The following is a 13,027-nucleotide window of genomic DNA, read 5'->3' as shown; positions in this document are numbered from 1 at the left end:
GGGCAGGAACGGCCCTGGCCCTGGGGCACCCGTGCCCAGAGGCGCTTGTCACTCTCCTGCCCGTGTGTGAGCTAACGAATGTCGTTCACGGGAAAAGGCACCTTGGCGCGGCGGTGTGGTGGCGGGTGGGTGGGGTCTTTCATCCAGCTATCACAGGACACGTCTATGCAAGTGGGAGTTGCATCGCCACTCGTCTTCGTGTGGTTCCTCTGGGGAGAACTAGGCCCGGTTTTACACCCTAAATAATTCAGAGGAAATTCCGAGGCTCCAGCGCCTGTCCTTCAGCGGCTTTTGCTGAAACTCCAGCGTGGCCACACCATGTTCCTCTCGATGTGTCGGGGCCACACCGCTTAGAAATCGCTAAGGGAAACATCAAGTCAGGTTCTGTGCTGCGTAGGCATCACTGGACAGAGCCTGCCAGGCTGGGGGTGGCGGCCAGCACTCAGGAATCCTTCCCTCGGGTGCTCAGGCAACTCTATGGGATGCCAGGGTCAAACCCGGGTCAGCCGTGTATAGCGCAAGTGTCCTGCCTGCTGTGCTGGTCTCTGGCCCCTGGAATATCATTTGAATCGAATTCTCCGGATTTCCTTGGAAGTGACCCTCACCTGAAACTGTGATCACCAGTGCCGAAGTCGGTATTTGAGAAAACCTGAGCACACAACTCTCTGTTCCTGAGAACTCTCGCCCCTCCCTGGAGACAGGAAAGTGGGGGCAGGGCGTCATCTCAGGGCTGGGGCACGTATGTGGCAGGCTGGAGTCCGGGTTACTCTAAGCAAGGCTGGACTTCTCCCTAACAGCAAAGACCTGACTGGAAACCAAGCTCTCATGTGAAACCAAGAAACCTGTGCGTTTGAGCATTGTATAACTGAAACTTAAACCTGAAAACTTGGTAACTTTCTACACGGTGACTCGATAAAAATATTTAAAAAATAAAGAAATAAAATATGCATTATTATGTTTGAAAGTAAAAAAGAAAAGAAACTTGGATACATCTACACAGTGGAAGACTATGCAGCTCTTACGAGAGAGAGATGAAATCACGAAATTTGCTTAGAAATGGGTAGACATGGAGAGTGTCATGCTAAGTGAAATGAGTCAGAAAGACAGAGACAAACATAGAAGGACTGCACTCATTTGTGTAGAATAACACGACATGAGGCTGACACCCAAGGACAGTAGATACAAGGGCCAGGAGGATTGCCCCATAGCTGGAAGACTGCTTCATGAGTGGAGGGGAGAAGGCAGATGGAATAGAGAAGGGCTCACTAAGAAAATGATGACTGGAGGAATCAGTCGGGTGTGAGATGTGTGCCAGAGTAGATCATGGACCAAATATGAAGACCTCTCAGTGTCTGTATTGCAAGCCCAAATAGAATGCCCAAAAGCAGAGAGAGAGAGAGAGTATAGGGAATATTGTGTGCCATGGAAGCTGGGGGAGGATGGCAAAAGGAGGTATACCGGGGATATTGGTGGTGGGGAATGTGCGCTGGTGGAGGGATGGGTGTTTGATCATTGTGAGATTGTAACCCAAACATGAAAGCTTATAACTATCTCACGGTGATTCAATAAAATTCTAAAAAACGATTAAAAAAATTATTAGTAACAGAGAGATACTGGTGGAAGAGTCAAGCGGACACCTCCGGGGGAGATCCCGGCCGTTTCCCGCCGACGGCTGCTGCTCCCGCAGGCGCTGGCAGTGGAGCAGCTGGCTGAGGGCGTCCTGGGTCTGCCGAGGAAGGAGAGAAGCGGGTGACGTCGGGGCTCCCTGGGCTCAGGATGCGCAAAAGCCGCCTGGCCAACGCGCAGGCCAGGGGGAGTCTTTCCTGGGGCTGGAACCCTCCCCCCCCCATCTGCCCCCTCCGGTGCCTCACTGGCAGGTGTGTCAGTTGGAGGAACTTTCCCTCTGCCTCGTGCTGGGGCCCGGGGGCCACATGGGATGCCGGGCATCGAACCAGGGCGGCTGTGTGCGAGGCTAATGCCCTGCACGCTGTACTACCACTCTGGCCACAAGATTTAAACAAAGCAAAACAAAAACCTCAGTTCTGGCATTCTTTCTTTGTGAGCTGAAGGGCCGGGGTGTCCCAGGGCCAGCAGACTGATGGTATAACAGCCCCAAGCTCATCTGGGCGCTGTGCATGGAAGGCTTCTTGTTTGAACCAGATTCCGGGTCAGAAATCGCCGAGGGAGACGTCAAGTCTGTTTCTGTGCTGTGTAGGCATCGCCTGGGCAGAGGGGACCTTCGGCCTGGCAGAGCCTGCCAGGCTGGGCTTGGCGGCCCGCACTCAGGAATCATTCCCGCGGGTGCTCAGGCAGATATGTCGCATGCCAGGGTCGAACCCGGGTTAACCACGTGTAGCGCAAGTGCCCTGCCCATTGTGCTGGTCTCTGGCCCGGCCCCTGAATCATCATTTTAATCTAATTCTCCGGAGTTCCTTGGAAGTGACCCTCACCTGAAATTCGGATCACCAATGCGGAAGGCGGTATTTCAGAAAACCTGAGCCCAGAGCTCTCTGTTCCTGAGAACTCTCGCTCCTCCCTGGAGACAGGAAAGCCGCTGGGCGGGGGCGGGGTGCGGGCCGTCAGCTCAGGGCTGGGGCACGTATGTGCAGGTGGGAGCCCGGCTAACTCTAAGCGCACTTGGACTTGCCCCAAACAGCAAAGCTCAGACACGGGAGTGTCTCTCCAATCTAGTCCGCACGTTTCACAAAGCACATCGGAGGGTCTGGGACTCGGGCGAGTTTGGTTTTGGTGACTGGCATGTTGACCCTGCCGCCCCAGTGCCACTTCGATCACTCTCAGCACTGGGCCCGAAGTTGCGTGCCTGACGGTGACAGGGTGTGGTAGTCCACAGCCAAGCTTCAGTGTACAGTGTGTGGAGAACACCCCCAGGCAGGGCAGAATGGGTGAGGAAGGAGATGGGGGGCGGGCAGGAGTCTTGGAGAGGTCTGCCTAGAGCCGCCATGGAGAGGGGACGCCCATGGGACGCTGCATCCCGGGGCCCACCTGAGTGGCAGGAGCGGCCACCTTAGGACAGGTGTGGGGGCCTGTCGGAGGCCTTGTCTGAGGAGCAGGTGTGCGGGTAGGGGATTCGCTGGGTGCTGGCCGCGGGGGACCAGGCGGGGGAGGGCCAGGATGGGAGGTTCAGGGTAGCCCTGCCCTGTGAGGGCCCGGTGTGGGGCAGGAACGGCCCTGGCCCTGGGGCACCCGTGCCCAGAGGCGCTTGTCACTCTCCTGCCCGTGTGTGAGCTAACGAATGTCGTTCACAGGAAAGGGAACCTTGGCGCGGCGGTGTGGTGGCGGGTGGGTGGGGTCTTTCATCCAGCTATCACAGGACACGTCTATGCAAGTGGGAGTTGCATCGCCACTCGTCTTCGTGTGGTTCCTCTGGGGAGAACTAGGCCCGGTTTTACACCCTAAATAATTCAGAGGAAATTCCGAGGCTCCAGCGCCTGTCCTTCAGCGGCTTTTGCTGAAACACCAGCGTGGCCACACCATGTTCCTCTCGATGTGTCGGGGCCACACCGCTTAGAAATCGCTAAGGGAAACATCAAGTCAGGTTCTGTGCTGCGTAGGCATCACTGGACAGAGCCTGCCAGGCTGGGGGTGGCGGCCAGCACTCAGGAATCCTTCCCTCGGGTGCTCAGGCAACTCTATGGGATGCCAGGGTCAAACCCGGGTCAGCCGTGTATAGCGCAAGTGTCCTGCCTGCTGTGCTGGTCTCTGGCCCCTGGAATATCATTTGAATCGAATTCTCCGGATTTCCTTGGAAGTGACCCTCACCTGAAACTGTGATCACCAGTGCCGAAGTCGGTATTTGAGAAAACCTGAGCACACAACTCTCTGTTCCTGAGAACTCTCGCCCCTCCCTGGGGACAGGAAATCGGGGGGGGGGGGGGCAGGGCGTCATCTCATGGCTGGGGCACGTATGTGGCAGATGGGAGTCCGGGTTACTCTAAGCGCTGTTGAACTTGCCCCTAATAGCAAAGCTCTGACCCGGGAAAGTCTCTTTAATCTAGGATGCACGTTTCACTGAGCACATCCGGAGGGTCTAGGACTGGGGTGAGTTTGGTGAACGGCACTTTGGCCCTGCCGCCCCCCCCTCACCCCGGTCTCTCCCAGCACTGGACCTGAAGTCCTGGGTGTGCCCGTGATGGGGCGTGATTTGGGAGTCGCCTCGGCAGCAGCCCAGGGAGTTTGGACAGTATAAATCAGGCAGTGCAGTGTGGAGAGGAAGCCAGGACGTCAGCTTGAGAGCACAGAGTGCGGGGCCGGAGGAAGGGACTTCGCCAAGAGCAATGGGTGAGGAAGGAGGCCGTGGAGAGGGATTCCCGTGACGGTGGGGAAGACAGGGGCCGTGGGTAGGGTCCTAGAAGACGGTGCCATGTGGTGTGTGCGGAGGGACGTGTGCCACCTGGGCTGGGGGCCTATGAGAGGACACGTCTGTGGGGGGATTCACTGGGCAGGCTGGCCCCAGGGGACCAGGCTGGGGCAGGGGAGGAGGGACAGGCTGTGAGCTGCTGGTGGGGCCGCGAGGGCCCGGGTGGGGCAGGACCGGCCCTGGCCGCTGGGCACCTTCCCCAGAGGCGCTTCTCACTCTCCTGCGGTGTTGACTCATTTCTCCCTGCCAGCTGTGAGGTGAGGACTGTCCCTCCGCCGGGAAAGGAGCTGAGCGGGCGCGTTCCTAACTGTCAGGTCCCGGGAGGGAGTCCTGCTCGCACGTTGACCAGACAGCCTGAGGCTGCAAACCAAGGCCCCTTTCTTCCTAGCTCAGCCTAGGGTCCGAGTCTCACCCAACGCAGTGGCGTCTGGACAAAACCCTGACTCCGAACTCTAAGCAGCTTATATAGGCTTTGGTTACAGAAGCGCCTTTTCCCTAGGAATTGGCAGTGTGTGTCCCATTCTGGGCCCTGTCCCATCCCCTGACCTCAGGGCCCAACACTTTGTGTCTAATTCTTGGTCCCCGTCCAGTCCCGAGACTCCACTCCCTCTGCCCTCTCTGCTGGCCGGCGCCACTGCCCAGGCCCCGACTCTGGTAGGCTGCTGCCCCGGGGCGGTTTACCTGCCCGGGGTGACACTGTTTCCTGAGGAGTCGGGACTTTCTGATGCGGGAACCGAGACTTAGGCCTGCTGAGTTTCGGCCTTAGAGTGGAGCCTGTCATGGCCCCTCTTCAGCCTCACGAGACCCATCACTGACGCCCCGAGTCTAGGCCCAGGAAGGGCTCCCTCTGCCCCGGGGCGTTTCCCCCCTTGGGAGCTTGTCACTCAACTTGTCACTTGTCATGGTTCCCTTGGGGGCTCGTCACGGCACCCCGGATTTTCTGAGTGGACGGCCTCAGCGTTTCTCCCGTTCTTATTAATGGTTCTGGCGGAGGCAGGGGCAGGAGGGGGCGTGTGGAGGGATGGGAACTCCCCTTCCCCCGTCCCAGCCAGCCACTCGGGTTCTCTGTTTCCCTAAAGAAGGGCCCTAGCGGGTGGGAGTGGGAACCCTGTGGAACCCTTTTATTTTTCCTTGTTTTTTTTTTTTTACAGCTGTCAGCCAGAGTCAAATGACCACCACGGTTGACTCTATCCGAATAAATGAGCTGAACATGACGGAAACAATCGCCGTCACCGGGAGGTGAGACGTGTTCCTTCCCGGTCTCTGCCCAGGGGAGCTGGGCTGTGAGCGTCAGGGCTAGCACGGGGCAGCCAGTTGCCCTGTAGTCTCCTCGCTGCCCCCACTTGGAAAGGATTTGAGCTCAGATCAGAGTGACGGGTGGCAATTTGGAGAAGGGGGAGACGTAGGCGTTGCGGGAGCGGGAATTGGGGGTGCGGGGAGGGTCAGGACTCCAGCACTGGCTCTGCCGGCCTGACCTGCGGCTGGAGCAGACCCTCCCGAGCTAACTTGGTCCATGCCTCACTTTTGGGGGCCAGGGGAGCCCCTCAGCCCGCCTGGAACTCTGCCTGCCGTGAGGGAACGTGTTGGGACGCCCGGGTGAGGCTGTCCTTGCCCCTGAAGCTCCTTGAGGACCAAGTGACCATTTGCTTTAAACGTGCACAGTGACATGATGGATCCAGAAGAAAAGTACAAAATGAACCACAAGAGGCGAGGACTCGCTTTGATCTTCAACTTCGAGCGGTTCGACAGTCTCCTGGACCTGCGTGACCGCCAGGGCACCTTTGCAGACCGGGATAATCTCTGTCGCAAGTACCGTGTCTGGGTGCCCGTGGGCCGCGTCCTCCCGTAGGGTTGCCGGGAGGCTGGGAGCTCAGACACCAGCTGGGGCGATGCTCCTCACTGGGCTGGCTTCGGCGTCCCGCGGTCCCGCACAGCTTCCCTGAGTATCACTCGAGGTCTTGGCACTGACCCCTGTGGCCCGCTGGTCAAGACTCACTGGTGGGGTCCCCAGGCCCCCAGAGGCCAAGGAGGTGCCTTACCCACGTCTGCAGAATGATCATATTTGGTTTTAAACACTGAATGTTGGGTTGTTTTTTTTTTTGCAGGTGGGGGGCTCACCTGGTGGCCTCCTGGTTCTCACACAGGAACCACCCCGAGTGGTGCGTGGGGGACCCTGTGGGGTCTCTGGGACTGAGCTTGGGTTGGCCCTGTGCAAGGCGGGCGTCCTAGTCACTCGGCTGTCGCACTGGCCCTCTCAAGCAGCGCCTGAGTTTTACACCAGCTGTCGCTCCCCCTCTACCACCTGGCTGGGTGCGCCCCTAAGAAACACAAAGCAAGCGAGGGCGCCAGAGTGGATTCTGGCCTGTGCCAGCACGTCCGCAGTCTAACGCGTTGTCAGAAACGTGTCTGCACAGCAAGGGCGGCACTTGAGCCGGGAGAAACCCCAGAGGATTGGGGTGAGCAGGGAAAACCCTCAGCGTCTCATTGGGCGTCTGTTTCTCCCGAGGGGAAAGTCTGTGTGTTTGGTCTGGCTTGGGGGGCGCCCAGCTGTGCCCAGGGCTTCCTGCTGGGGCTCAGGGGGCCCTCTGGGTGGCCATGGAGGTGAGCCCCACCTGCTGTGCCACGGCTCTGACCTGGAGGGTCAGCTTGTGTGTCCTATAAGTGGGCGTCCAGCCCTCGGTCCAGCCGGGCTTTGGGTGACTCGCGTGGCCCCCAACTTCCCTTTCTGTTGCTCTCCAGGTTTCAGGAACTAGGTTTCCAGGTGATTTGCTACGACAACCTCAAAGCGAAAGATGTACTGCACAAGATGTATGAAGGTAGGTGGACGCCCTCCAGTCTGGGGCGAGAGCCCGGCCTGGCCGCTCTGGAAAGACAAGCTGGACGGTCTGAGTCTGTCGCCAGCTTACCCGGGCCCCGGGCAGGGGGTTCCCCCTCCATGTCAGGGACCCTTGCAAAGCCTTTGGCCCCCAGTGCTGACTTAGGTCCAGTACACGCCCGGCTGGCCTGCCTCTCCGGACGGGAATGCTGAGGCTGCTTCATGACCATCAGTCAGGAGGACACGACTGACCACATCCCAGTGCCTTCATGGCATTCAATTGGCCAGGGCTGGGCATGGATAGGCAGCTGCCTGCAGGCCCTGCCTGTGGGCTCTTGGGATTCTGACATCACGAAGCCCCTTCAGACCTCGGCCCCTCTCTGCCTGCTTTTATCCGTCTGTGGAGACGGCCGTGCTCTGAGCCTTGGATTCTCTTCTGGACGCTGAGCACTCACCGGAGTTACCAAATAAAAACAAAAAGGCTCTTTCCAGAGTATTCTAAGCAGCAGATGACTAACAAGCTCTGACTGCCAAAATCACTGGGCCCTTGAACAGGGCTCCCATAGGAGACGCCCCGCATGAATCCTTGCATTCTATTTTTTTCCAGTTCAGACACGGCTGCAATAGTTTAATTTCTAGTTTAGCGGAGAGTAAGCACATAAAAGTCACATGAATGAATGTGATCTCTCATTACTGTATTCTCGGTGACAGTTTTGGGACCTGAGGTATGGCCACCATGATCCTTTTAGTTTTTGTCATTATACTGGGTTTTTTGTTGGTTGGTTTATTTTGGCACAGTGATCAGGGATTACTACTGGCTCTGTGCTCAGGATTCACTCCTGGAGGGCCTGGGGGAGCACGGGGTGTGCTGACTGGACTCAGGTAGAGCTAACGAGCACTTGTTTCTCTCTGAACGTCAGCGTCAATCGACAGCCACGTCGACGCCGACTGCTTTCTCTGTGTTTTCCTGACCCATGGCGAAGGCAATTACCTTTATGCCTACGATGCTATGGTGGAGATTTCCATGCTGACGGACTTGTTCAAAGGCGACAAGTGTAGGAGCCTGGTGGGCAAGCCCAAGATCTTCATCATTCAGGTGAGACGGCCAGCGACCCTGAGGGCACTGACAGTTTGCAGAGGGACTTCTCTGGGTGCTGAGATGCTTTGGCATGCCGTCCCTGAGAGTTGCCACTTGAACCCTGGGCATAATACCACCCTGTCCTAGGAAGAATCCTTAAAGAGTCTCCGTCTTTTTTTTTAATTAACTTATTTATTTATTTTTAATTAGTGAGTCACAGTGAGGGTACAGTTACATATTCAAACATTTTTGTTCTTGTTTTTCCCTCATGCAATGTTTGAGAGCCCATCCCTCCACCAGTGTCCATTCTCCACCACCAATGAACCCAGTATCCCTCCCAACCCCCAGTCTCATCCCCCACCCCACTCCGCCTCTGTGGCAAGGCATTCCAATTTTACATCTCTCTTTCCTTTTGGGTGTTGTGGTTTGCAATAGGGGTATTGAGTGGTCATCCTGTTCAGTCTCTAGTCTACTTTCAGCACGCATCTACCTTCCTGTGTAGGATCTCCAGTAACATATTACTTGGTGTTCCCTTCTCTATCTGGGATGACTTTCCCCCAGCATGTGAGGCTAGCTTTAAATTTATGGAGCCAACCTCCTGGTATTATATACTACCATTCTTGGGAATTAGTCCTGTACTCTGTTGTTCTATATTCCAAAGATGAGTGCGATCTTTCTATGTTTCTATGTTTCTATCTTTCTCTTTCTGGCTCATTTCACTTAGCATGATACTTTCCATGTTGATCCACTTATATGCAAAGTTCATGACTTCATCCTTTCTAACAGCTGCATAGTATTCCATTGTATAGATGTTTCAAAGTTTCTTTAACCAGTCGTCTGTTCTCAGGCACTCGGTTTTTTTTCCAGATTCTGGCTATTGTAAATAGTGCTGCGATGATGTCATTTTGACTATACTTCTTTGTTTCTCCTGGATATATTCCCAGAAGTGGCATTGCTGGATCAAATGGAAGGTCAATTTCTAATTTTTTGAGAAGCGTCCATATTGTTTTCCAAGGGGTTGGACCAGTTGGCATTCCCACCAGCAGTGTAGAAGGGTCCCTTTCTCCCCACATCCCCTCCAACAGTGGTTGCTTTTGTTCTTTTGGATGTGTGCCAGTCTCTGTGGTGTGAGGTGGTATTTCATGGTTGTTTTGATTTGCATCTCCCTGATGATTAGTGATGCAAAAGAGTCTCCGTCTTTAACCCCATGGAAGCCAGAGAGTGAGACCACCCGAGCCTAGGGTCCTCGCTGGCCACCTCTATTCTGGTCTCTCTAATGCTAAATGCAACATTCTAGATTGTTGCTCTTTGGAACAAGTGGGCAGGACACATGTTGGGCCTGGGAATGCATTGCCCTTCGTTTGAGCTGAGAGGGCTGGAGCAGGCCCCTGAGCAGCCCCCCTAGAGAGATAGAGAGGCAAGGGTAGTACCATGACAGGCTCGTAAAGAAGCTGGAAGAAGCAAGGCCTCGGTTTTGCTTCCAGAATTCCTGGAAGTGAGCGCAGATACCTGGAATTGAGCCATGATTTCCCCGAAGTGAGAGAGCCAGCAGAGTCAACTAAGGGTTACCAATCAGATACAGACAGGGAAGTCCCCAGTATCTAACCAATCAGATGTAGGTGGGGAATAACCCTTTATCACCACTATGGAACTGATGGAAGTCTTACACAACCCTTAGCAACTCCAACTGAGAACCAGTCAGCTAAGTACAAGTAGTGGAAAGGCCCTCAGACCTCGGCCCAGGGTGGTCTGTGGAAAGTCCCTGTTACATAATGCTATGGTATAAAAGCTCCTCACTTTTGAGACACAGGGCCGCTCATTCCAAGAAGCCTCCCGCTGTGTGGGTGAGCCGGCGAGAGCCCTACCTCCAGCTAGTCAATAATGACCCTTTGCTTATTGCATCACCACTTGTCTTCTTGTGGTTCCTCCGGGGACATCTCGGCCTGGTTTTACACCCTAGATGATTCAAAAGAAATTCCGAAGCTCCGAAACTGTCCGTCGGTGGCATTTGCTGAGCTCGAGGGTGCCCACAGCGTTTCTCTCTCGACCTGTCGGGGCCACATGGCGGTTCTCGGGCTGTCCGTGAGCCAGAGGGCCATGCACTTCCCCAGCTGGCCCTGTGTCCCTCTGAGCCATGCTGGCATCAGTGGGTCCCCATCAGCCCCACTCCTTCCTGTGTCATAGGCATGTCGCGGTGACAAGCTCGAAGAGCCTGCCCAGCCCAAGGAGGAGGTGGATGCGACCCGCCTGCCTGACAGCAAGGAGACCCAGGTGGACGTGGCGTCTGTGTACACGCTTCCTGCCGGGGCCGACTTCCTCATGTGCTACTCGGTGGCCGAAGGTAAGTGGGCTGGGGGGTCTCTGGCTTCTCCTGGGGGCCCTGAGCGTCATCAGGACGAGGCTCCCCGCTGGCCAGTGGCCACAGCCACGGGGGCCGTTGGTGCCTGTGTTTTGATGCAGTACTGATGCACTATTTGTTCTGTACGTGATGTACTGCTTACTGACGTAGGTAGCACTGTAGCACTGTCCTGTCATTCATCGATTAGGTCGAGCGGGCACCCCGTAACGTCTCACAACAAATTGTGAGACTAGTTGTTACTGTTGTTGGCATATTGAATACGTCCTGGGAGCTTTCCAGGTGCTGTTGTGTGGGTGGGAGACTGTCGGTTTAGTAAGGCTAGTAATATAGCACATCCTGTGTGGAGCACTGAATTAGAAATACACTATGTAAAAATAAAATTTCCCCTACGCCTTATATAAAAGCTGTGCTTTATAAACTTGTTCATGATGATTTGTTACTGGAATTCAGTCTTCCAAACCCAATATCACCACCCTTACTCCAGTTCTCCCAACCACCCCTGAGCCTGCCCCGTGGCAGATCTTCAGGGACTCATTTGATAGTGCTGGGCTGACTTCAGACATGACTATGTGAGCCCTGGGATGGCCTTGGGCTTCCGGTACCTTTCATCACTCTCCCAGTTCTCAGCCTGTAGATGTTTCCCCATCTGGGTCACCTCACTTTCGCTTTCAGTTCTGATTTGTGCTTCCCCTCCCCCCATCAGGCTGGCTAAATGTTTTCTGAGTCTGTATTCTCAGAGATTTAGCTCTTACTGTCCCCGTAGTCGCTGCTGTTTCTGCATGTTTCTTCTTTCATCTGCTCTCTAGTTCCCTTTAGGGTGTTAATTCTGGAGTTAGTCCATTTGCATCTAAAGCGATCAACTGACAGGTAATACTGAGGTTCAGTTTGCTTTATGATTGCCATGAGGTTCAGAAAACAATGTTGAACTCATTTGCAAAGCACCAGTTCACTCCCCACCTTTTCCTCTTCTGGCCTTGGCTGCTGTAGTTTTCTGATTGACCTTCATGACCGGCACTGCAAATGGCAAACGTAGATTGAACTGCATCTTCACCAGCGACACTTTGTTTCCCACTTGAACTTAAGATTATGATTTCCTGTAAGGCTGAATTCCTCTGGCCTGCCTAGCAAACACTCTGCAGGAAGGTTGTCAGAATAGAAACGTGAGGATTCCTTCCTGGAAGCGTCTTAATTCCCCGCAGGCCAGCGTGGAGGGTTGCCATCCGCCCATGGGTCGTGCTGCTGTCGGGGACCTCCGGGTTCTGAGGTTTCTCCCCTTTCTCTCCGTTTGGGGCCCCTCGGGTGCGAATGCTCCTGTGCCTGGGCTTCAGCAGAGTGAGCGAGAGCTCGCCCCTGTTGGATTGTCCCAGGCCTGATCGGCCCTTGGGTGGTGTCTCTGTCAGCACGCTGTGGCCAGCAGTGTGGGGGGCTGTTGGGTGTCAAGTCTCCGGGGTCTGCTTCAGACGGGGGCACTGCTAAGGTGATGCCGTCCCAGAGTCCTTAACAGCAGCTGACGGCTGGGCCCAGGGTGACGTGCCCAAGCTCAGCCTCTCCGCCATTTCCTGGACCCCTTCCTGAGGCAGGGACCCCCTGCCCGGCTCTCGGCGGTAGTCCAGATGCAGCTAGCGTCACTGTTTTGAACAAGTCCCTTCTCGCCTTTGATAACAGTCCGGGGACGCTTCTGACCATCTCCAAGGAGCCCCTCGAATTTTCATCCCCCGACCATGACCCTGTGCTTTGCCTCTTCAGGGTATTTCTCGCACCGGGATATTGTTTTCGGCTCGTGGTACATCCAGGATCTGTGTGAGGTGCTGGGGAGGTTTGGCACGACCCTGGAGATCACGGAGCTGCTCACGCTGGTCAACCGGATGATGTGTCGGCGCCAAGTGGTCGACAGCAACGTCCAAGGAGCCAAGGGCAAGAAGCAGATCCCCTGCTTCGCCTCCATGCTCACCAAGAAGCTGCGCTTCCTGCCCAAGCCCCAGTGAGGGCCACGGCTTCATCCTTCCATGTCTGTCTGTGAAATGACTCCTCATTTATCTCTTGCATACGCGAGGGCCAATCACATGGTACAGCAGCTTGAATCATGGTGAAGGGGTTTTGGCTAAGATTAACGAACATTTGTAATGTTTGATTTTGATAGTAAATCACAAAATTACTCTCCCCATGTTATAAAATTTCTTATAAAAGCTTATGACTTCTGAAACAATTTTGAGTTTGTGCTTCTCCTTATCCCTTCATGCGTTGCCAGTTTAGAACTTGGGTCACTGAAGCTCGCCCAGAATGATGAACGAAGACTAGTGGTTGCTGACTTGTTACTTTTTATTCAATATTTAAACTTCCATTTTCCCACACTCCCAGCTCCAGTCTCTCTCCAGGCCTTTCTCTGGATCTACTCCG

At 55.0% G+C, this 13,027-nt stretch overlaps 1 protein-coding gene across 1 annotated transcript; it reads left to right on the top strand.

The window, feature by feature from the left end:
- Positions 1–4,247: 4,247 nt before the first annotated feature.
- Positions 4,248–12,716, top strand: LOC129405797 (caspase-6-like). Its single transcript, XM_055143245.1, has 7 exons — positions 4,248–4,299; positions 5,530–5,617; positions 6,041–6,187; positions 7,118–7,194; positions 8,114–8,289; positions 10,456–10,612; positions 12,377–12,716. The coding sequence occupies exons 1-7, from the start codon at positions 4,296–4,298 to the stop codon at positions 12,613–12,615; spliced, it is 888 nt and encodes a 295-aa protein (XP_054999220.1). The 5' UTR covers positions 4,248–4,295; the 3' UTR covers positions 12,616–12,716.
- The last annotated feature ends 311 nt before the right edge of the window (positions 12,717–13,027 follow it).

Source organism: Sorex araneus, chromosome 6, assembly GCF_027595985.1.
Source record: "Sorex araneus isolate mSorAra2 chromosome 6, mSorAra2.pri, whole genome shotgun sequence".
Taxonomy (NCBI): Eukaryota; Metazoa; Chordata; class Mammalia; order Eulipotyphla; family Soricidae; genus Sorex; species Sorex araneus.
The sequence above is the reverse complement of the archived record's forward strand: the minus strand, read 5'-3'. Positions and strand labels throughout refer to the sequence as shown.